Below are 23,427 nucleotides of genomic sequence, written 5' to 3'. Positions count from 1 at the left end.
CCACAAGGCCAAGTGCAACAGGCAGGAATGTGGCCCAGACAGCCAGGTATTTCCACTGCTCAAGATAAACTAGAAGCCTCCATTTCGCGGGAAACCTTTTGACTTTTAAATGCTGGCAACAAATTGGAAACACACAAAAAGAGCACTGTATGGCCGCATCTGGTGTGAGGCTCCAGCCTCAGAGAGATGCTGCGATGAACAAGGGAGATGCAAGAGGCACAGGTGAGTGGGTGCCAGTGAGAATACATCATCTAAGGAATTCTGAAGCGGGTGGGGAAGATGTCAGGGTTTCTCGAATGGAGAAGGAGTTATCCCAGAAGACTTCCTGGAGGAGGGACGGCAGAGGCCTCTGGGGCGTCTCGGCCAGGATTCTGGCTGGGGTGTGACCCTGGGCCCTGTCTGACCGCGCGAACCCCCAGCCCTGCCCAAGCTCCACGGCAGGTGAGGGGAAGGAGGGCACACCTGGTCTATCTTCACCGCTGTGGTGCTGGCGTCCGTGGGCAGGTTAGACCGTTCCAGGTAAAATGCCCTGAGAGAGAAAGACGGGGGTGAGGGTAGGGCCGCCACGCCCACCGTCCTCCCAGCCCCTGCCCCACTGCAGCCGCAGCCTCTTTGCCCTCCAACAACTGGAGGAGACAAACCATTAAGAGCGGCAGGCACAGCTTTCCACACCCACAGTCACCTGTTCCTCCAGCAGCCCTGGGGGAAGCAGGAAGGGGCCTCCCGGGCACTCCTCAAATGCCACCTCCCCCCGACTGGCTGTCAGAGTCAGCACCGACACTCCACTCTCTCTCCCATCCTGCTGTGTCTCTCCTCTGAGCACCCTCATCACTTGACACGTCACACTGCTCTGTTTACTGGGTTATTGCTTATCTCCCCTTCTAGAACAGCGCTCGGCCAACTTTTTTTGTAAAGGGCCAAAGAGTAAATATTTTAGGCTGTGTAGACCAGTCAGTCTCTATCAAGATGCGACTCAGCTCTGCTGTTGCCACACAAAAGCAGCCAGAGACGGTACACACACGGATGAATGTGGCTGTGTGCTAATAAAACTTTATGGACAAAACAGGGGGTGGGCCAGACCACAGCAGCTCTAGAATCTACCCTCCATGAAGAACAGGCTTTGTTTGGTCACTGTTGACTCCTAAGCGAGCACCCAGAACAGAACCTGGCCTATGGAAGGCCCTGAGTGACAGGTGCTGAATGAAAGAAGAGATGAAGGAATGATTACAGTGGCAATTTTTTAAATATTCAGCGAACGGCACAGAACAGATTGGTGGCATCGAATGATCCAAAGAGATGCCAGTTAGAATAATACAGGTAGATGTCTTCCCTGAACAGACATATGAAAGCATCATTCTCCCATTTCCAATAGGAAAGCCCTTGCCACACCCTGAAGCCCCGGTCTCCTAATTCTCAGCCCACCTTCTTCACGGAGGGAGAAGGTAAGACAGACGTAGGAACGGGCTGGGGTGGGGGTAGCAGTAGTGGGAGCTGCCTCCTTGGGCCCCAGGCTTCCTCCTGGCGGATGTGACCCCTACTCTTCTCTTCTCTCTGCGGGTCTCCCCTGAGCAGGGCCGAGGCTCTGGGGTCATGTCTCTCACTCACAGGCTCAAGGATCCCAGGGCCCCTGTCCCAGCTCCCACCCCCATGCAGAATGAAACAGGCATCTCCTCCCAGATGGAGGGACCTGCTTTGAAGCCAAGCAGACCCAGTCTAGCTGCATGACTTGGCCAAGCTGGGTGTGCTCTCTGGACATCAGTTTCCTCATCTTCAAAGTGGGTTAGAATGGCTGGGTTAGAATGTGCCAGTGACTGCTGTGAGAACCTGATGAGCTCGTGTAGGCAGAGGGCCTGGCGCACAGTAGATGCTCAAGAAAGGGCATTGCCCGCCCCTGCACTGGGGGCCTGTCTGGTGCCTTACACGCTACTGCTCACTCCCTGTGACGGTGCTCAGAATCCTGCCCCCATCACGTAGGCCGTGAAGATACCTGAGTTTGCGGTAATACTGCTGAGCCTTCTCCAGGGACTGGGCATTGATCTCCTGCTGCAAATCTTCCACCGTCGGGCTGCCTGGAGGAGGCGGCGCCTCCATGTTCTCCAGAGCTGTGAAGGAAGAAAAGCGAGGGCGGGTGCTTGGCTCCGGTGTGCACGGCCATTCCCCCCAGTGGGCCCCACTCAGCCCGTCCCCGCGGCTCACCTTTCGTGAAGAGCACGGTGTGCAGCCTTAGACTGGCCCCGCTCTCCAGGCGGGAGGGCAGCTTGGAGAAGTGATAGCTATCCAGGTAGAAGATGACCTTCAGTGCCTGCCGGCTGCCCTCGATGTGGTAGAAGACGTTGGTGTCTGGTGGGGGACGCGGTGGGGCAGAGGGTTCACCATCAAGGCCGGAGGGGCCCTGCCCCACCTCCGGGAGGGCAGCTACAGACCTCCTTCAGATCGCCACCGTGATGTCCCAGGACCCCCCTGTCTGCCCACCCCAGAGCCGCGGCTTCAGACCTCCCTGCCCTCCCACAGCCTCGGGGCACCTCAGATAGCCCCGTCCCCCTACCACTCAGAGGAGCAGCCTCTGACCTCCCTTTTCACCTCCCTTGACAGGTCCCAGTTTCTACTGCTTAATTCTTACACCGGACATGGATTCTGCCCAGCTGCGGAGGTGTCCGTGTTTATCTTCAGAGCCTCACCAATGCTCCTTTTACCCCTCACCTGGTAGCACAGGGCCTCTACCTGGCAAAAGCTACCCTCAAACAGCACCTGCATCTTATTTACATCCATAGCGAAGAGCTGTGGCAGGGGTGGCAGTAACACCCCCTCCTGCGCCCACAGCAGACATCACTAATGGATGGATAAGTCGCACCCACAGCAGACATCACTAATGGATGGATAAGTCTCCCGGAGCACAAGCTGGCCTATAGACAGGCAGCCGCTGCCAACCAATTCCAATTGGCACCCGAAATGAAACCCACTGTGCTTCTAGACTCTAGTGTACACATTCTCAACAGGGTGATATCACCTCCAAGGAGGTAAAAATTGGTTTTGGGGGCAAAGGCAAAAAAAAAAAGTACTCTTTTTATATGTAAAGCATATGTATATATATAGTACATAAACAGATATACAGTATACCCATGATATAAAAATTTCATGGGGGTGTGGCGATTAGGGAAAAATTGTCTAAACAAGCTCCTTAGGGAGGTGATACTAAAAAACAACAACAAAAAAAGCAGGGGTTCTCAACTAGCATGCTTCAAAATCACCAGGAGGGCTTGCTGACACACATTTCTGGGCTCTGCTTCCAGCTTTGGATTCAGCAGGTCTGGGATGGGCCCTGAGAATTAGGCTAACAAGCTTCCAGGTGCCGCTGGTCCAGGGATCACACTCAGAGAACCATGGCTCTAGAACCGAGCGCAGTGATTCTCAGTCCTGGCTATACATCAAAGTTACCTGGAAAGCTTATCTTGCATCCCAGTGCCCAGGATCCACCCCACAAACTGGACCCAAATCACCAGGGCTGGGACTGGGACTGAGGCATCAGTATCTGAAAAGCTCCCTGGGCGACCCCAGTGCAGCCAGGGCTGAGACCCACTGGACCACAGTGTGAGCTCCAGGAGGGCAGAAACCATGGCCGTATATCTCTCCACTGTGGCCCAGAACCTAAAACTGAGCCTGACACGTATCATGTGCTCGAAATTACGGGTATGTGGATAGATGGATGAGTGTGTGGGTGGATGGGTGATGGATAGATGGATGGATGGATGGATAAATGGATGGGTGGATGGATGAGTAGATGAATGAGCGGATGAGTGGGTAGGCGAGTGGAAAGATGGGTGGGAGGGAGGGAGAAAGAAAGCAAAGAAGAAAATTATGCTGTAAGTTCTTAGAAAATCTTAACACGTCTTCATCCTACAGAAGGTTATCTCTAGGAGTTTTAATAAGAACTGGGTACTGGCTGTTTTTCCCTCTTAAGTGCTGTTGGAGACGGCTGGGTTTATTAAAAAAAGAGACCCTCTCCTTCCCTGTACGCTGAGAGCATGAGGTTTGAAAGCACCGGGTCCTGGGTCAACTTTAGGCAGCTGGCCTGGTGGCAGGGGGAGGGACAGGGTGACCCCAGAGCAGTCCCTTCCACCCCAGAACCTCGACTCTCATGGTGGGGGTGGGAGGAATCACTCACTGGCCACGTAGTTCTCGTCCAGCTGCTTGAAGGAGAAGGTGACGTTGTCCAGCTCCGACAGGGTCCCCCAGATGTCCTCCAACATGGTCCGTTCTTCTTTCTGCAAAAGCAAGACAGAGTGGAGGAGTCACAGGCGCCGCCCCTGCCCCAGGTTTCACTTCAAGATGCGGTGCTTCAACACTAGCTGACACACCAGGCTGTGGCGCTACCAGGCATGAGGTCTTGCGCAGGTCTCTCTGGGGCTCGACGTGAGATCGTGTTTGCTCCAGGCCTGCCCTGCACCTCCCAGGTCAGAGCCCATCTCTGCTCTAACATGCTGGGTGGCCCTCCTACCCGGGTCAACCCACCAATCCCACTGAGCCATTCCAACGCAGCACCCAGCTCAGAGCCTGCATATCCTGGCAACTGCTGAATTAACACACTGGGTCCCGGTGTCCTCATCAGAGAAGAAGAAAGTGAGGGCTGGGTGCTCAGTTCCAGAAACCAATGAGAGGGTGTCTCCCACCAGGCAGGCACCTGTCTGCAACATCGGCCAGCAGAGGGCGCACCACGGCCGCTCTTTCCCAAACGGCCGCAGCTGTGGCTTCCTGTCCGGCCTGGGAAAATGTCTAGGAGGCTCAGGGCTGCAAGGTGTGGGGGGCTCAGGCCTGGGCACACGGGTGGAGGGGCAAACAGCCCAGAGCAAGTGCTGCTGCCGGCTGGATTTCTGGGGGGCATCGGCTCTGGGTACCAGTACCCACTGGCTCTGCCTCCTCCAGGAGCTGGTAGACGGACCCACCCTGATTCTGAGCCCCGCGAGTGGATGGACAGGGCACTCAGAGATAAAAGAGATGTGGAGAAGGCAGGGCAGTCCGGGGGAACCAGGTCGAGAGTCAGACTCCCAGGTTCACACAGGTTCCCTGGGCCTCAGTGTTCTCATCCTTAAAAAGCGGGTGGTAAAGGACCTGCCTGGGGGCTACTGCAAGGACTAAACAAGGTGCTCTTTGCATCAGCAAAGTTCACTGGTCTCCCAGTTTCTGCCCTTGCCCCTCTCCACTCTTCCCCACCCCGCAGCCTGGGTGATCCTTTAAGTATCAAAGTCAGATCCTGTCCCTCCTCTTCTCAAAACCCTCCCCTGACTGCCACCCACTCAGAGTAACAGCCAAAGTCCTACAACAGCCTGCAAGACCCCGAACAGTCAGACCCCAGTTAATTCTCAGGACTCACCTCCCCCACCTTCCCCTGGCTCACTCACTCTACTCCAGCCACACTGGGTACCTCGTTGTAGCTCAAACACTGAGTGCGTCCTCCTGCCTCAGGACCTTTGCACCTGCTGTTCTCTCTGCCTGGAGGGCTCCTCCCCAGTGTCCTCATGGCTCACCCCCTCCCCTCCTTCGGTTCTTAGGTCAGATGTCACCTCTCACTGAGGCCCTCAGTGGCTGCCTTATCAAAACTTTCAACTGCCACCATCCCAGACCTTCCCCTTAGCCCTTAACACTATAAATGAGGGTTTCTCAACGGCAGCACTACTGACACTTGGGGCCAGATAATTCTCTACTGGGGGGTGGGGACGGGGGTGAGCATTCTGTGTGTCGTAGGAGGTTTAGCAGTCTCCCTGGCCTCTACACACCAGATGCCAGTAGTACTTCCTCTTCCCTCAGTTGTGACAACCAAAAATGTCTCCAGAGATTGCCAAGTGTACCCTGGGGGCAAACCTGCCCTGGTGAGAACCACTGGTCTGTACCATCCCTGGTCCTTAGTTGTTTATATCTATCTCCCCAAAATCAGGGTATAAGGTCCATGAGTAAATGAACTCTCTGTTTTGTCCACTGCTGGGTCCCCAGTGCCTGTAACAGTGACACAAAGTAGGTGCTCGATAAACAGCCGCTGAATGAATGAACGGGGTGAGCGACAGCCTGAGCAAGACCTCCCCCGCTCCCCACTCACCGTGGCCGGCGAGAGCAGGGACTGGCAGTGCAGGAGGACGCCAGTGGCCGCCACCTGCTCCAGCCACTTGCGGCTGGCGTCCCGGCTGCTCTCCTCGTACTCGCCGTTGTTGTTGTAGCGGTAGCTCAGGGCCGCCAGCAGCTGCTCGGAGAAGGTGCACACGGCGGCCACCAGTGCCTGGCAGAAGATGCTGTCCCTCCGCAGCTGCAGCTCCGTGTCTGTGGGCAGAGGGGGTGGGGCCGTGCTGGGCGGGGGGCTCCTGTGCCATCAGCAGGCCTGTACCCCACAACCCGGGGCCCGGGACCAGCCTCCTCTCCCCGACGTGACCACCCATCCGGGGCCAACTTGGCAGACAGAATTCATTCATCCCAGGCACCAAAGGCAACTCCACAAAACTCAACTCTCCAAAAGCCAAGCCAATCCATGGAAAAACTCAGCCCTCTCAATGACCCATCTCCCTATGTAAAACAAAACAACTTGTGATTTTCCATAGGCTTTCCCCAAACCCTTACCCTCAGCTGTTCATTTATTAGGAAATTTCTTGGCATTGATTGAGAGTGATGACGCCAGCTCCATGTTTTAAGATGCAGTTTACCATTTTCTCTATTTTTGAGAAGTATGCCTTCTTCTTATCATTCCCCCACCACCACTGCCTTGCCCCCTGCTTGTGATGTGATTTTCAGAAATGGCCAATTTGGGGCAATCAGTCATTCAGGGTCCTAATATCCTGGAAGGGATTTTTTTTTTCTTTTGGCTGTGCCACGCAGCTTTCGGGATCTTAGTTCCCTGACCAGGGATCGAACCCGGGCCCCAGCAGTGAAAGCACCGAGTCCTAACCACTGGACCACCAGGGAATTCCCTGGAAGGGATTATTTTTGATGACTGGCTCTAGCCAATGGGTTTTCAGTGACCAATTCTGACCCAGATCCTATTCTAGCTGCCCCTTGGCTGAGAATTTCTGGAAGGAAGGGAGGGACAGAGAACACCTCCAAGATTCCCCTAGGCCCCCGTCAGCCCCTCCTCCTCCCCACCGTCTTCGGGGTAGGAAGCCCCAGGCTGGGGCTGAGGGCTCTACCGGCAAAGAGCCTCCCTAATTGTCAGCGCTCTATCCTGTGCCCTCGTCAAGATCAGCCCAGGCCTGGGAAGTGGCAAGGGACAGTGCTCCTGGCTCCAGGGCCCTGAGACTTGTCCCCTGGACACAAGAGGAAGAAGTGAGGTCTGAGTAGTTCTTGGAGGGGCTAGAGGCCATGGTGTTACCTCCCCCTGTGCAGACCTGATGACCAGGGGAAAGTCAACCTTAGCCGGCAGAAGAGGCCTTCCCCGGGCTGCGGTCATGGGCACTGGCTGCCAGGGGGGCCTCTCCCGGATGCACCTGGGTGTGTGCACATCACAGACAGCTGCCCCTTCAAAGCCCTCACCTGTGCATTTCAGCAAGGCCAGGAGCAGCTGGTTCTTCCCATCTGGAAGGAGAAGGAGATGGGCTGAGAGGGGTTAGCAGAAGAAGCAAGCCGAGGCAGGCCTCCCCACAGCCCACGTGCCTGACCCCTCCTCGCAGTGAAGCTCTGGGTACACAGAGCCGTGCTCGACAAGCTTTGACTGAATGTTGAGCAGATTCCAGAAACCCTTGGACATGCAGGGGATGAAACCCCAACTGTCAGCTGCACCCCAACTGTCTATACAGAGACTCCAACCAGCCCCTCCAACTAATGGGCCAGAGCCCCCAGCCCACATCTTGTACCTGTGCCTGGCACACCCTGACACACACGTGTATGTCCATGTGGGAGCACACTCAGACCATGTACACTCACACGTGTACTCAGGTACTTATTCACATCGTCCTACACAGCCAAGCCCTGCCCACGTGTAGACAAAGCCCAGACCTTCCAGACACAGGCCCGACACCCTGGTCTCTTTCTGTCAAATAAAGGCTCTTGGGCCCAGAAGGGGCTTAAAAGAAAAATCTGAAAGGCCCCTGGATTTGCCCTCTTGTGATACACTCTGTCCTGGGGAGGCACTAAGATGCAGGGCAGGGTGTGGTAATAGCACCAGCAAATGCTTACTGAGGACTTACTGTGTGCCAGGCACTGTACTAGGTGCCTTGTTCGTACTGACTCATTTGTCCCTCACAACACTATGAACCCATTTTATACATGAAGAGACTGAAGCACAGAGAAGTCAAGGAACTTGCTAAGGTTGCACAGCCAGTAAGTGGGAGAGCTGGGGTCTGAGCACTGGCCATCTGGCTCCAGAGTCCATGCTCTTCACCAGTGACAGCTTTGGAAGACAGGACAGCTCAGGGCCAACACAGACTTCCAACTCAGAGGGTGCTGCTCCTGGGGTCATGACCCTGGGGCCAAGCACCTCCGGCTGTCCTGGTCAGATGTCTCCCTGGCCTGGGATCCTTGTAACCCAGGAGTCCCAGGCTCAAATGCTGCCAAGGGCCAGGCAGGTAACATAAGGTGCATGAAGCAGACCCCAGGCCACAGGGCATGGTGGGATCCATGTGCACTGGAAGGCACCCCTCCCCCACCTAACAAGTGTGGCCACCACTCATCTCCAGCCAAGTGTGAAAGCGGAATTGCAGGCCTGTTATTGCCAGATCTTCTGATTGTTCAAGAATAGCCAGGGGCTTCCCTGGTGGCGCAGCGGTTGAGAGTCCGCCTGCCGATGCAGGGGATGCAGGTTCGTGCCCCAGTCTGGGAGGATCCCATGTGCTGTGGAGCGGCTGGGCCCGTGAGCTATGGCCGCTGAGCATCCAGAGCCTGTGCTCCGCAATGGGAGAGGCCACAACAGTGAGAGGCCCGCGTACCGCAAAAAAAAAAAAAAAAAAAAGAACAGCCAGAAATCTAGATTTGTACGTGGGGTCTCAGATTATAAATGCTGGCAGATTCACATTTTTTAATGCTGTAGCATCAAAAATTACCTGGGGGCCCAAGTCTGATCAGGACCCACCCACTCCCCAACTTGTAACCTAGTTAATAAACAAAAGGAACTGAACTACATTCACAATTTTGGAAGCTGAGAAGCAACAAGTTCAGCCTTCTTAGCCTCCTGACTCTGCAAGGAAGCCCCAGGCACCCCAAATCAGCGGTTCCTTGATCAAGTGTGTACTGTCCCAGGGTCTTGCCTAGGGCAGGACACAGCTGAGAAAGGGACACTCGCTCTTCCTGTCCTCTCCCTGGGCCTGGAGAGACACGGGGCACGGAGATGGACCCATTCCTGATCCCTCCACATTCCACATCAAGAACCAAAGGCCACAAAACCTCCACATTACAGCCTTCCCTGCCCAACTGACCTTCCACGTATCTCTGAATGTTGTCCACCAGGGTCTTGATGGAATTGGGGAGGTTCCAGGGGTCCTCCTGGATGCTGATCTGGATCAAGCTGCGGCCACGAATTGTACACTCCTCTTTCTGTTTGAACTCTGGGGCAGAAAGTGACATGAGGGCAGGAAAGGGACAATTAGATAGCTTTGGAAAATGGTGGCACAAAGGCCTCTGTACCATCACTAGATTCCAAAGCTCAGAATCTTAGGTCAAGGATGCTGGCAGGACCTTAGGGTACTAGCTGGTCCATGGAAGGCAGACGCATGGTAAGTGTGCTACGAATTCATAGTATCACACTCATGGCAGACATTGCTGATCAATCTCAGCACTCCTTCCCGCTCGTCTGAGGCTGTGACTCCTCACAGGTGCAACAAATCCAATGCAGACATGACAAATCAATCAGGGCATTCTTGTCTCCTAAGCCTGGATGTAGTCACGGAAGGATTCTCGGGCACTACCTCCTCACAGCCACAACCAACCAAGCTGGCACATGAGTTGTAACCTAGCGTAACCTTTTCCCTACACAGAGGAGGAAGTCCAGGCACAGAGTGGAAAAGTGACTTGCCTCAAGTCACACAGCAGGGTAGTGACAGAAAAGGGACTTGAACCTGGCCCCAGACAAGCAAACACAGGTCCCCGCTCCTTTGGCGTCTTCCCTGCTCCAAAGTCCCAGGTTTCTGAGATATCTGTGGTTTTGTTTCCTCTGAGTCTGACATTTCTTCTTTCTAAGGTCCATCCCAGGGAGAGAAGATCCTGAGACAGCAGAAGGGAGAGCTGAGCTAGGGCACCCCACCTCCTCACCACGTCCGACCCTCACTTAGGAGCAACTGCCTGTTTCCTTTCCTATCTCCTGAGCTCTACTGGAAGCTCCTTGAGGTCAGAGGCAGTGTCACTTTCATCTCATGGGCCCCAGGGCCCAGCACAAGGCCTGACACAAGCTGGTTCTTGGAAATTGTTTACTGGATGTATGAATGCATGGATGGATGCATGGAGTAGACAGATGGGTGGATGAGTGGGGTGGGTGGATGGATGGATGGATAGATGAATGGATGATGGATGGATGGATGGACAGATGGGTGGACAGATAAATAGGTGGGTAGATGGGTAAATGGGAGGAGAAGTAAATAGAGGGACATAAAAGTCAATCTTTTTCTCTCAATCATTTCAAGAAGAAGGTCTCAATTTGGTGCTGGTAAGCCCTTAACACTTCTTTAACTCACTAATCCCCCTCAGGAATAAAGAACAAAGAGCTCTGGGCAGGCAACAGTGCCTAACTACAGTACAATGACATTTTTTGTTGCTGTTTCCATTGGATTTATCATTATTTTATGACATTTTATACTGGTTTTCCATTTACGGGGAGTTAAATAAGTTCCTTTCAAAATTGAATTTTTTAAAGGGAGACAGTTGGTTCTATCAATAATATGGGCAGCAAATGAATATGGTTTAAAAAATGTAAAGATGTTGGCAGATTCTATGAATATGTCTAAAATGATGAAGGGGCTGGGGGTGTCTGAGGTTTGGCAAATTGTGCTCCAGTCCTTCCCCTCATGTTATAAACAGGCAGACGGAGGCCCAGAAAGGCTCAGGGACCAGCCCAGCGGTCCACACACTTTTTCTGTAAAGAGTCAGATAGGAACTGATTTAGGCTTTGCAGGGCATACAGTCTCTGTCACATATCCTTTCTTTCTTTCGTTCGTTCTGTTTTGACCACCCATTATAAATGAAAAATCATTCTCAGCTCACGGTCTGTACAAAAACAGGCCATGGGCTGGATTTGGCCCACGGGCTGAACCTGCTGACTGCCCCTGGACTGACCCACGGCCATTCAACAGGTGAGGAGCAAAGCTGAGAACGTGGCCCAGGTGGCCTGACGCCTGTCCAGCGCACGTCACCCATTGCAGCCTGTCTCCCTAACGGATGCTGGATGTCATCCCTCACCCTGCTTGGGGACTCTTCTCTGCTCACCTTGTAAGCTGTGGTCCATGGGGAAATGCCTGGTCTCTTCAAAAGCTCTGCTCATGACTGGCCCCTTGAGGAGTGCATGGATGGAGTCCACCTGGGTGGCAGGAAGCTCTGGGTTAGTTTGGCCCACAGGGCCCTCCAAGTTGCAGGGACCCATTACTCATAGACCCTGCCCCAGCTCCTGGCTTATGGGTTCTTACCAAGGGTGACGGGAAGAACTCAAGGTGAGGCTGGGGTTGGGACAAAGGTCCTACCTGGTTAAAGAGGTGCTCCAGGCAGCCATGAAGCTTGTCCTGCTTGTCTGACGGGATCCTCATGTCACAGGGCAGCTCGTCCCCTTGCAGAAGGAAGAAACCACAGCCATCAACTATTCCTGCCCCATCTCACACCTTCCCAGCCTCTTTCTCAAGAAAGCAGTGTAGCTACAGAGCTCCAAAACCCACAGTGGACTTGGAGTCTGACAGACCCAGGTCCTGGCTGTGTGACACTGCACAAATCACTTGACCTCTCTGCACCTCTGTTTCTTCATCTGCAAAATGGGCGACAGGAACTAAAACATTACACAATTGTACATCAGTGTTATTAGTTCTCACTCTGCAGTCGAGGAGACAGAAAGCCAGAGATAAGGAACCGGATCCCAGTCTCCTGATTTGTCCACCAGCCATTTCATTTAAATCAGCTGCCACATGTAAGCGTCTTCCTAAAACCTCCCCAGGGATAGTTTTTGCAGCTGAATATCTTATGTGATGAAATATTTATCTAAAGTTCAGAAATATCTCTGATTTTACTTGAACTTCTTTTTCTTCTGTTAAACTGAAGTATAATTAAAATTAAATTTTTATGCACAGATACTACCTCTGGAAGGACACATACTGCAGTAGTGACAGCGGGAGCTTGGGAACCGGGAGGCCGGGTAACAAGGGTGGGAGGGAGGTCTGTCACCACCCACCCTCTCATGCCTTTTGAATTATGAACCATGTGGCTGTCTGTCCTATTCAGAAAATACAATTTTTAAAGGCTGGAATCAATACAACTAAAACCAAAACAAATTTCAGTCTTTCAGTAAAAGTTCCAAGTACCATAGAATCTAGTTTATAAAATCTTATTTATGTCTGTCTGTCCCTCCAGCCGTCCACCCACATTTCTCCACATCTGTGCAGAAATACACGTTCACCAGCAATCCCCAAATATAATCAATAGTCATTTCCGGGGGAGAGGCTGAGATTCTGACTTATTTTCATGTACTTCTTTGGAACTTTCCTGTGTCATTTGAATTTTTGGTTTGAGCACGCGTCATTCACGGAAACCATCAGGTTGCCCTATTTTAGTAACGTTGGAGCCCTCACCACAACATGTAACTGCATCGTGTATGTTTTTATTTGTCCCGTGTCCGTGGCATTCACAGAGAACGTGAGGGCCAGAATCTCTGTCTTTTCATTCACTGCTGTGGTCCCAGCACGTAACCGACGCACAATAAAGGTTTGCTAAAGGACTGAAGGAAAACCACTACCACACCATGCAAAGTAATAGAAGACAATATAACATGGAGTAAAGCATAACAAAATAAAAATAAACAAAACAGAACCGCGCTGGGGGACCCCTCTCCTGGAGCACGAGCCTGTGCACTCACCAGACCCCATCTCGTCGCTGCCCAGGTAGGAGCTGTTACTTCTCACGCTGGTGTAGGACAGGACGGAGTCGCGATTACTGTTACACTCACTGCAAAGCAGCAGAGACGAAGGCATGAGTCACCCTCCCACTCACAGCCTCTGGTCCCAGCACCAAGAACCCACTTTCTGGAGGGTAGACAAAACCCTTGGGTGGACGACTGGCCCAGAGAAGGCACCATGGGCCAACCGCCAGAGCCATAGATGGGCAGGGTTGTCCTGGTGCGTTTTCTAGGTCTGACGCTGGGGAAACATTTCCAGGCCTCAGTACAGAAGTGGTAGGTGGACAATGAATCATTTTCGTTTGGGTGTAAATCCTGTCACTGTCTTCGTGGGACAGCCTTGTCCCTGGACACACCTGCATTCGCCACACTTGGCCACATGGCTGCATGTTTTGTCTCCCCAGCCTGGCTAGAAACCTCCTAAGAACAAGGACTGTGTTTGCTTGGCTTGTAACCCAGGAGCTCAGAAGGTAAGGGGAATGAAAAACCACAACCCTGAAATTCTCTCCTCCACCTTTCTGACAATTAAAGGAAAAATCGGAGGACCCAAAAATGTCAGAATGGAAACCCAGAGAGATGGAGAGATCTTGGTCTGTGGACAAGAGGCCCCAAGAACACACGGTACCCAGTCAGCCAGACCATCTCGTAATACAGACACCAAGAAACACCGACCAATCCGGTCCCTTGAAGACTGAAAGGATATAAAAGCTGGGAGGATGGGGCCCAAGGCCTTTCTTGCCAGATTCTATCAGTTCTGTATTTTGCCCACGAACAACGGAAGTGCCCCTCCAAGATTCTACTTTAACCACAATGGTCAGATGTTATATAACCTTTCACTGGAGGTTCTGGTGCTTGTGGTAAGGAATTCCATTCACTCACTCTGTGGTTTATTACGGGAAATTGGGGTTTTAGTCTATTTAACCCACTAATGAAAACTGCACTGATCTTGTTAATAATTAACTTAACCAGGAGAAAACAATTCAGATCCTCTGAGTCAGCAGGGAGAAAAATGGCCTTACTCCCTGGATCAAGTTAAAACAGTGTTTTGCAGAAACCAGAGGTCTTAACGTTGATTTTAAAACACGCTGCAGATCTTGACTTTTCCTTGGACCACATTCCATCAACGTGTGTGGAGTGGAACCAAGCAGAAAGGATGGGTGGTGTCCACCAGGGGACGGGCCCTGCAACGTTAGCGCAAGGGCAGGGGAGCCGAAGGGGGCATCTGGGGCATGCTGTGGGGCTTGGCCTAACCCCCCAGAACCACATGGCTAGGCAACAGCGCCCCGTCCCACTGCTTCCTGGGAAATGTCCTCTGATTCTGACCTTCCCATGGCGGGGGCCTCAACTGTGCCACCGGCCATTCACACCAAACTCCACGAGACCCCCCAGCTTTCCCCCACCTGTAGGAGTCCCGGTAGCTCATGGTGTCATGACCCGAGTCCTCCTGATCCTCCTCAGACACCTTGAAGCACACTTTCTTGCTGCCCCCGTGGTCGGTCCTGTCCATCTCGCTCTCTTCGCTGACCAGTTGGGGGGATGAGGCCTCCTCGGCCGAGGGCGGATCGCAGGACCCACCCGAGGTGGGCTCCGTGATGGTGGACAGCAGCCTGCAGGAGCAAAGACTTTGAACTTAAAGGCAGAGGCCCGTGGCTCCACTTGCCTCCATGGAGGCCCCAGGCAAGGCTCTGACCTCAGGCCTCACCTTTGATCCTAAGCAGAGGGAGCCATCAAATGCTCTGCGTCCCTTCCCTGAAAATCCCACCAGCAGGACTTCCCTGGTGACACAGTGGTTAAGAATCCGCCTGCCAATGCAGGGGACGTGGGTTCGATCCCTGGTCCGGGAAAATCCCACATGCCGTGGAGCAACTAAGCCCGTGCGCCACAACTACTGAGCCTGCGCTCTAGAGCCTGCGAGCCACAACCACTGAGCCCTTATGCCACGACTACTGAAGCCCACACGCCTAGAGCCCGTGCTCTGTAACAAGAGAAGCCACCACAATGAGAAGCCTGAGCACCACAACGAAGAGTAGCCCCAGCTCGCCGCAACTAGAGAAAGCCCGCGTGCAGCAACAAAGACCCAACGCAGCCAAAAATAATTAATTAATTACTTAATTACTTAATTAATAAGAAAATCCCACCAGCAACTCTGCAGATGTGAATACACTGTCCCTCCTGTAGGGGGCATGACATATGGATACTCTTTATTTCACAGCCAAGCTACACACAGGCTCCAGAGGAAAGAAGGCAACTGGGAAACGTGGTCTATAAGGGTCATATGGTTTCAGTTACAACTATACACTCAATTCTGGTGCTGTACTGTGACAGTCCCATAGACAACATGTAAAGAAATGGGCATGGCTGTGTTCCAATAAACCTTTATTTTTTAAAAAAAAAGCAGTGGGCTGGACTTGGCCCATAGGCCCTAGTGTGTCAATCCCTGGCATAGAGTATAATTGTTAAGACTATAGGTTTTTAAGACAGACAGACCCCAGGTTCAAATCCTGATGCTACCATTTCCTAGTTCAGAGACGTAAAGCTAATTATTAAACCTCTCTGAGACTAAATTTCCTCATCTGGAGTAATATCACTATCTATGTCCTAAGCTGCTGTAAAGATTAAGGGAGTTAAAATATGTAAAGTGCTTAGAAGAGTGTCTGGTGCCTTGTAAGTGATCAGTAAACCCTGGCTGATATAATCCTACTACATCTCAATGAGGTCAGTATTATGATTAGCCCCATTTTAACAGGTGAGACCATCGAGGCTCAGAGAGGTTAAGTGACTTGCCTAAGGTCACACAGCTAATAAGTGGCAGGGCCAGGATCAAACCCAGGCCTCCTGCCTCCAGACCCTACATTATTTTTCGTATTCTCATTGACAATTTCTATCATACACAAAAGGCGAGGGAGGAGTATGATGGACCCCAGGTAACCAGCTGCCAGCTTCAACAGTGGCAACTCAGGATCCACTTTTCTTTCCTCCATCTTTCCTGTTGCTTTTTCTTTTTCTGGAGTGTTTAAAACAAACCTAAGATATCATATAATTTCCCCTATAAACACTTCCATATGTGTCTCTAGCACATAAGGATTTATTTTTAAAGCAACGGTTCTCAACTGAGGGTGCTTTCTGTCCCCCACTCCCCCACCCCAGGAAACGGTTAGCAATTAGCAAGTTTCCTCAGGCGCAAACATTTAGCAACGTCCAGAGACATTTTTAGTTGTCACAGCTGAAGCAGGGCAGGGAGGGGTGGGCTAGCTACTGGCATCCAAGGAGTAGAGGCCAGGAATGCCACTAAGTACCCCACAGCAAAGAATTATGGGGCCCAAAATGTCAACAGTACTGAGGCTGAGAAACACTGTTGTAAACGTAACCAGTCACTATTACCACACCTAACAAAATCAATCATTCCATAATACCATCTAGTTCCCAGTCCACGGGATCCCTGATGCTCCCCAAAGTGTCTTCTCACAGATGGTATGTTAGAAACAGAACCCGAACCAGGTCCAGACACTGTATTTGGTTGATGTGTCTCTCAAGTCTCTTCCCTAAGAATTCCTCCTCCCCCTCCCTGTACCTGCTTCCCCTCCAATCATTTATTTGTTAAAGAAACTGGGTCGGGCTTCCCTAGTGGTGCAGTGGTTGGGAGTCCGCCTGCCGATGCGGGGGACGCGGGTTCGTGCCCCGGTCCGGGAGGATCCCACATACCGCGGAGCGGCTGGGCCCGTGAGCCATGGCTGCTGAGCCTGCGCGTCCGGAGCCTGTGCTCCGCAACGGGAGAGGCCACAGCAGTGAGAGGCCCGCGTACCGCAAAAAAAAAAAAAAAAAAAGAAACTGGTTCATTTGTCATCTAGAATCACCCACCCTCTGAATTTAGCCAACTGCGTCCCTGAGGTGGCATTTCATCCTCCTTATAACCCAGTCCTCTAGCTGAGTAGTGAGACCTAGAACTCTGATCAGAGAACGGCGCGACTTGTGTTGGCAAGCACACTTTGTAGGTGGTGTGGTGTGTGTGTCCTGCTGCTTCGCACCAAGAGGGACATCACGTCTAGCCATCACTCGTTCTGCAACATTAAAATGATAAAGTTCCCCCCAAACCTCTCAACAAATAGCTTTAGCCTCTACTGATGATGCTGCCTACATCCATCCTTTCATTAGATCAGTGGTTCTCAATCAGGGGTGATGTTGCCCCCCAGAGGGCATCTGACAATGTCTGAAGACATCTGTGATTGTCACAACTGGGGAAGGGGGTGCTACTGGCGTCTAGTGGGTAGAAGCCAGGGATGCCACCTAATAGCCTATAATGTACAGGACGGCACCCAACTCCGAAGAATGATCCTACCCAAAACGTTGATGCCGCTGATGTTGAGAAATCCTGACCCTGACACTCGGGCCATTCCCTCCTGGGCCCAAGGCTCACCTGTTGATCTGGGTAACATATTGCTTCATCTCCTTCAGGGCCACATCCAGTCTGGTAAAGAGCTGCAGGTAGGCATCCTGGATCTCACGGTCCTCCTGCTTGAGTAGGAAGCTCAAACCCCGGTCCTCCTGGCCAAGGGTTCCATTGGCTGACCCAAAGCTGCTGTCGTTGGGACCCTGGCTTTGGGGGTCCCCATCCGCAGCAGGTAGGCACTTCCAGGATGGGGCAGCCATGGTGGTGATGCAGTGTTGGGTGTAGGACATGGGGCTCAGGTGACCTACAGTGGAGGGAGGCAGAGTTCACTTGGAAACAGCCCCCAGACACCCACAAGCCCCTTAGACAGAGGTATACAAACTCATTTTAAGGATCCCAATGAATGAGACATATTTCTCTTTTAAATATTCTTTTAATACATTGAATTACTTCAATAAGAAAGTTCTAGTTTGGTGCTAATATGCTTTTAACTACTGTGATCTTTTTCCTGCCTGGAATGTAGACATGATGGCTGGTCCTCCAGCAGCCACTCTATACACCATGAGGCATCCTTCAGGATAAAAGCAACATCTAGAGATGGTGGCACAGAAGGATAGAAGGAGCCTGGATCCCTGATGACCGTGGAGCTATCATTCCAGCTCTGGACTGCTGGCCTTCAGACATGTTTCTGTTTAAGTGTCTGTAGTGTGAGATCTGGACACAGTTTTTGACAGACACACACAGTTACCTTGCTCTGGGTCAAGGCCGATGAGGGAGGGTTTGCGACCAAAGCGGATGCTGAAGGACCGGCCAACCGAGGGAGTAGTCTTGGGGTAGGACACTTCCATGAGGTTGACGTGGCAATTGGTGGGGCAAAAGTCCAGGCCACACAGCGGATGGGGTTCCAGGGGTGCTTGTTTGAAGGGCGGGCTGACCCTGCTCTTTAGCTGAGCTGCAAACTGAGAAAGGTAGGGGACATGGAGTCGTGATCCAGGGGTCTGGAAATTCTGGCCCACCACCAGCACCCACTTTATCCTGGCCTAGGTCAGACAATCCAAAATTGGACAAAATGTCAATAGTTCCAAATGGAAAAGTAAATTCCCCTGCAGTGCCTTTTACTGGACCCAGATTTCAGGGAAGGCCTGGAGAAACGTGAGGCCTCCAAGTACCTACCCACGTTCACTTCTCCATTTTAGCTGCACCTGAGCTGTCCTTGAGGAACATCTCGCCCTGACCCACAGTCCGTGACGTTCAGGTAAGGCTACCTCCCCATCCTTGAAGAGACTGGTACAGGCCTAGGCAAGGGACCCAAGCCAAGTCAACAAAAGCTCTCTTCGAGTTCCTTTTCTACTGGGGTTGCTAAGGCTAGAGCCATTGGGGGCCATTTTGTCACCACATGAAAAGGAACTGCCTGAGAGCAAAGCCAATACAGAAAAATAAAGTCAAGAAAAAGAGAGAGGCCCTGTTCTTGTAATAGTGTGATATTTGTTTGAGTGCCTGGATACAACCATGCCTGAAGCTCACCTCTGGATGCTTCAGTAATATAAACCAATAAATTCTCCTGTTTGTTTAAGCTAAGTTGGGTTGGGTTTTGACATTTACAACCAAAATACCCCGAGTTGAGACCCTGTAGGGTGCAGGCACCTCCTGGTATAAGGCGATCCTCTGGCCGATGCTCTCCAGCTTGGTGTCACAGATGTTGTGGAACTCATAGTGGGACATGGTCCTTATGTTGTTGCTCAGGGCCATAAGCCGCCCACAGTTCTGCACAAAGACACTGTCATCGGTGGCAAAGGCCTCAAGGATCTGCAGAAATATTAACAGCTACTGAGCACTCGCTGTGCACCTGGGAGGGTCTTAATGGGTTTATCTGGGGTGACTACTATATGCCTCATAATATGTGTGTGAGGTCAGCTCTATTACTGGCCCATTTAGCAGATGAGTAAACTGAGGCTAAGAGATAACAAGTCAGTCTCCTAAGCCCCACAGCTACCGAGTGGAGGGGGAGGAACTAGGATGCAGGGCTCCAGGCTAACTCTGAGGACATGGGAATCAGGCTGCCCCACCTCCCAGGGCAGGGCAGCACCCAGCAAGACCTTGGCAGTGAGGCTGAAGCAGCCACGGGGCTCCACGATCTTCTCCAGCACGTGGCACTTGATGCCTGCTGTGCTCACATACTCGTACACCACGCCATGCTCCAGGTGCACGTTGTCCACCGTCAGGCTGACCACAGGGCTGTCCTCGTGCAGGCTCAGCTGGGGACCCAGGGACAGCAGGGGGAAGGCTGGAAGCCAGAGGGACAGGCAACCCTGAGGAGGGGGCACCACCCCACACCAAGCCAGCCTCCTGACCCAGCACCGCAGATGGCTTGTGTTGGACGGATGGGGGGACTAAAGTGCTGCAGCTCTGTTCGTTTTTGCCAGCCTGCTATCGTTCACCTCTTGTTCTAGAAGATTGTCCTTCTAGGAATCTACCCTTGAGCCCCTTTCTCAGTCTGTGTGGCTCAGAAAAGGGACCCCCACCAACTACACCCTCCCCCAGAGGCAAAGGCCTGGCCAATCAGCATGTTTGATTTCCTCTATTCATAGTGATTGGTTCAGGAGTGAGCATGTGACCCAAGCTGAGTCAATGAGAGTAAAGTCTGGCACTTTTGTTGGATCTACAAAGAGAAAGAGACATTCTCTTTTTCAACTGGATTCCAAGTTACTAGAGCCACCAGGTGGGAAAAACAGCATGTAAGAGGGAAACCAACACAGAGGGACCAGAGCTGAGAACTGGAGAAAAAGAAAGAGCCTCCTCACTATATAAAGTGCTGGATTGAGCCAGACCTGAAGCTTGCTGACCCTACTCAGACTTTTTAGTTTGCTGAGCCAATGTTTTTATGTAGCTCAGTTTCAGTCCTGATTAATATGGGCCCAGAGAGGCTGTGACTCCTCAGAGCCACACAGCTAGGTAGCGATGTATCTAAGGAGAAAGTAGACACTATTGGAGTGAACTGCTTTTCTCCCTACCTGCTCCAAAGAGGACCTCTCAACACACACCCCATCACTCTTTCTCCCCTCACCCTCATACTGTGTCACCACTTGTCAGTTTTTTTGTTCTTTTGTTCACTGTCTGGCTCCCCTCACATCAGTGTCCTGAGGGCAGGGACCCTGTCTGCCTTGCTCACTCATGTCTCCCCAGCTCCTAGAACAGAACCTGGCACATAGTAGGTGCTTCTACTTGTTGAACAGAAGAGTAGAAACTGCCAACTCCTCTCAGCGTGGTTTACGGTCATCATCAGGGGTCGCCCACATGTTGGGGAAGGAGGCCCACAGCCCTTTCCTCTCAGAGGGGCACAAACTGAGCTCACACCTGCCAGCTGGCCTCTCCCCCCTCCCCATCAGCCTGTCCCCTTTAGGACCCCTCTGCCAGGCTGTGGGTGTTTCAGCAGTGCGGGACAGCTCCCCAGCCAACCCCATAAACCCTGGTTCTTTTTTGACCCCGAAGTCACCAGCCAGGAGCCCAGAGCTGTTGGACACAGAGGCACCCAAAGCCCCTGGTCTACCCATGGCATCTGCCCCCACCGCCAGCCCAGCAGAAGTACGGGGCAGAGTCCAGAAAAGCAACCGGAGAGGAGGGGTTATTATTCAAACTACAAGTATTCACTCAGCGCCTACTATGTGCCAGACACAGTTCAAGGCTCGGAGCATACAGCAAGGAATAAAACAAACAAAATCCCTGCCCTCGGGGAGCTTACGCTAGTGGGGAAACAGAGAAAAGCAATAAATAACTGTATGATATATGTCAACTAATACACATGGTGAAGAAAGATAAAACAGAATAAGGAGACACTGAGGGACAGAAAGGGCTTATTTAATTACAGCACTCAAGGTGGCCTCTCTGAGGAGGTGACATTTGAGCAGAGAGCTGAGTGAGGTGAGGAGCATGAGGTAAGAAGTACTCAGGGGGAGAGCATTCCAGGAGGAGGGAACTGCAAGTGCAAAGGCCCTGGGGCAGGAGTCCATTTGGTATTTAAGAACAAGAGGCTGGAGAGGATGGAGCAGCGAGGGCAAGTGGGAAAGTGATGAGAGGTGAGGCTGGGGAGCAAGGCTGGGCCTGGAAGACCATGACAAGGACTTGGTCTTTACCCTGCATATGCATAGGGTGGAAGCCACTGGAAGGTTCTGTTCTACTTTTTGAGACTAGCCTACAGGAGGAGAGGTAAGGCAGGGCAGGGAGAAGAGTGAGCAGGCTACTACAGTAGTCCTGGTGAGAAATGATGGTGGCTCGGACCAGGCAGCGATGGAGGTGGTGATTTTGGTTGCAAGGGGAAGGTACAGGCAATGAGCCTGGATGCTGGAAGCAAGGTGGCAGGATACAGGAGAAAGAACAGTCAGGGAGAACTCTGAGCTTGGGGCCTGCAAATCTGGAAGAATGGAGAGGGGACCCTGAGGGGAGGAACAGGCTTCAGAGGAAGGTCAGGAGTTCAATTTTGGCCATGATGCCTGTTAGACATCCGGGCATGTCAGGAAGAATGACAGGTCTGGGGGTCCAGGGCTAAGGCTGGGCAGAGAGAAAAACATGGGAGCTGACAGTGGACAGAATAACAGCCCCTGGGGCTTCCCTGGTGGCGCAGTGGTTAAGAATCTGCCTGCCAATGCAGGGGACATGGGTTCGAGCCCTGGTCCGGGAAGATCCCACATGCTGTGGAGCAACTAAGTCCATGTACCACAACTACTGATCCTGCACTCTAGAGTCCATGAGCCACAACTACTGAAGCCCGCGTGCCTAGAGTCCGTGCTCCGCAACAAGAGAAGCCACCACAATGAGAAGCCTGTGCACCGCAACAAAGAGTAGCCCCCGCCTGCCGCAACTAGAGAAAGCCTGCGCGCAGCAACAAAGACCCAATGCAGCCAAAAATAAAATAAATAAATTTATAAAACAAAAAACTGCAACAAAATATTAAAAGAAAAAGAATAACAACCCCTAAAAAAATACCCACATCCCATCCCTGGGCCCTGTGCTACGCTATATTACCCGGCAAGGAGGAATTGGGGTTGCAGCTGGAAATAGGGCTGCTAATCAGCTGACTCTACAGTAAGATTATTCCAGATGATCCAGGTGAACCCAGTGTAATCACAAGGGTTCTTAAATGGGGAAGATGGAATCAGGAGAGTTAGAATTAGGGAGATGGCAGTATGAGAAGGACACAGGCCAACACTGCTGGCTCTGAAGATGGAGGAAGGGGGCCATGAGCCAAGCTTCTAGAACCTGAAACAGGCAAGTGAATGGATTCTCCCATAGAGCCACAGAAAGGAATGCAGCCCTGCTGACACCTTGATTATAGCCTGGTGAGTCTCACTTCGGACTCCTGACCTCCAGAACTGTAACATAATAAATGTGTGTTGTTTTTTTGTTTGTTTGTTTGTTTGCAGTACGCGGGCCTCTCACTGCTGTGGCCTCTCCCGTTGCGGAGCACAGGCTCTGGACGCGCAGGCTCAGCGGCCATGGCTCACGGGCCCAGCCACTCCGCGGCATGTGGGATCTTCCCGGACCGGGGCATGAACCCGCGTCCCCTGCGTCGGCAGGCGGACTCTCAACCACTGCGCCACCAGGGAAGCCCCCAATGTGTGTTGTTTTAAACCACCAGGTTTGCGGTACTTTGTTACAGCAGCAGTCAGAGACTAACACAGAACCCATGGCGTCGAGATGGACTGGACGGGATCGGGAGGACTGTGCACACAGAGGAGGACCCAGTCCCTGCTGGCACCTCCGTCACACGGCCCACCTGTCCTGTTACCTGAGTTGGACTGGTCTTCCTCTCGGGCCCCCTCGCCACTAGGGTCCTCGCTGGGGGCCTCCCGGGCCTCCTGGGCATCCTCGTGGGTGTGGTAGACCCACTGGTACAGGCCCTGTGCAGGGAGCAGAGTAAGAGGGGCGGCCACGACGCCAGGAGCCCAGGGAGGAAGGGAAGGGGCCGAGGTGCACACTGTTCCCTAATTCCAAGCTC

General features: G+C 52.4%; 1 protein-coding gene across 2 annotated transcripts in view; it reads right to left on the bottom strand.

The window, feature by feature from the left end:
- PREX1 (phosphatidylinositol-3,4,5-trisphosphate dependent Rac exchange factor 1) overlaps positions 1–23,427 on the bottom strand; it is a 195,116-nt gene that overhangs the window by 5,908 nt on the left and 165,781 nt on the right. For both annotated transcript variants that reach the window (XM_060079493.1, XM_060079494.1), the window contains 16 exons: positions 23,218–23,329; positions 19,532–19,719; positions 19,080–19,241; positions 18,184–18,394; positions 17,463–17,739; positions 14,449–14,655; positions 13,010–13,098; positions 11,634–11,716; positions 11,383–11,473; positions 9,384–9,512; positions 7,507–7,548; positions 6,089–6,306; positions 4,163–4,262; positions 2,197–2,340; positions 1,988–2,102; positions 463–529 (listed from right to left, as the gene is read on the bottom strand). In XM_060079493.1, the coding sequence (XP_059935476.1) occupies positions 463–529; positions 1,988–2,102; positions 2,197–2,340; positions 4,163–4,262; positions 6,089–6,306; positions 7,507–7,548; positions 9,384–9,512; positions 11,383–11,473; positions 11,634–11,716; positions 13,010–13,098; positions 14,449–14,655; positions 17,463–17,739; positions 18,184–18,394; positions 19,080–19,241; positions 19,532–19,719; positions 23,218–23,329 (2,235 nt within the window). The remainder of the gene's footprint in view (positions 1–462; positions 530–1,987; positions 2,103–2,196; positions 2,341–4,162; positions 4,263–6,088; positions 6,307–7,506; positions 7,549–9,383; positions 9,513–11,382; positions 11,474–11,633; positions 11,717–13,009; positions 13,099–14,448; positions 14,656–17,462; positions 17,740–18,183; positions 18,395–19,079; positions 19,242–19,531; positions 19,720–23,217; positions 23,330–23,427) is intronic.

Source organism: Mesoplodon densirostris, chromosome 16 (genome assembly GCF_025265405.1).
Source record: "Mesoplodon densirostris isolate mMesDen1 chromosome 16, mMesDen1 primary haplotype, whole genome shotgun sequence".
Classification (NCBI taxonomy): Eukaryota; Metazoa; Chordata; class Mammalia; order Artiodactyla; family Ziphiidae; genus Mesoplodon; species Mesoplodon densirostris.
This window is presented reverse-complemented; position numbering and strand designations above follow the sequence as displayed.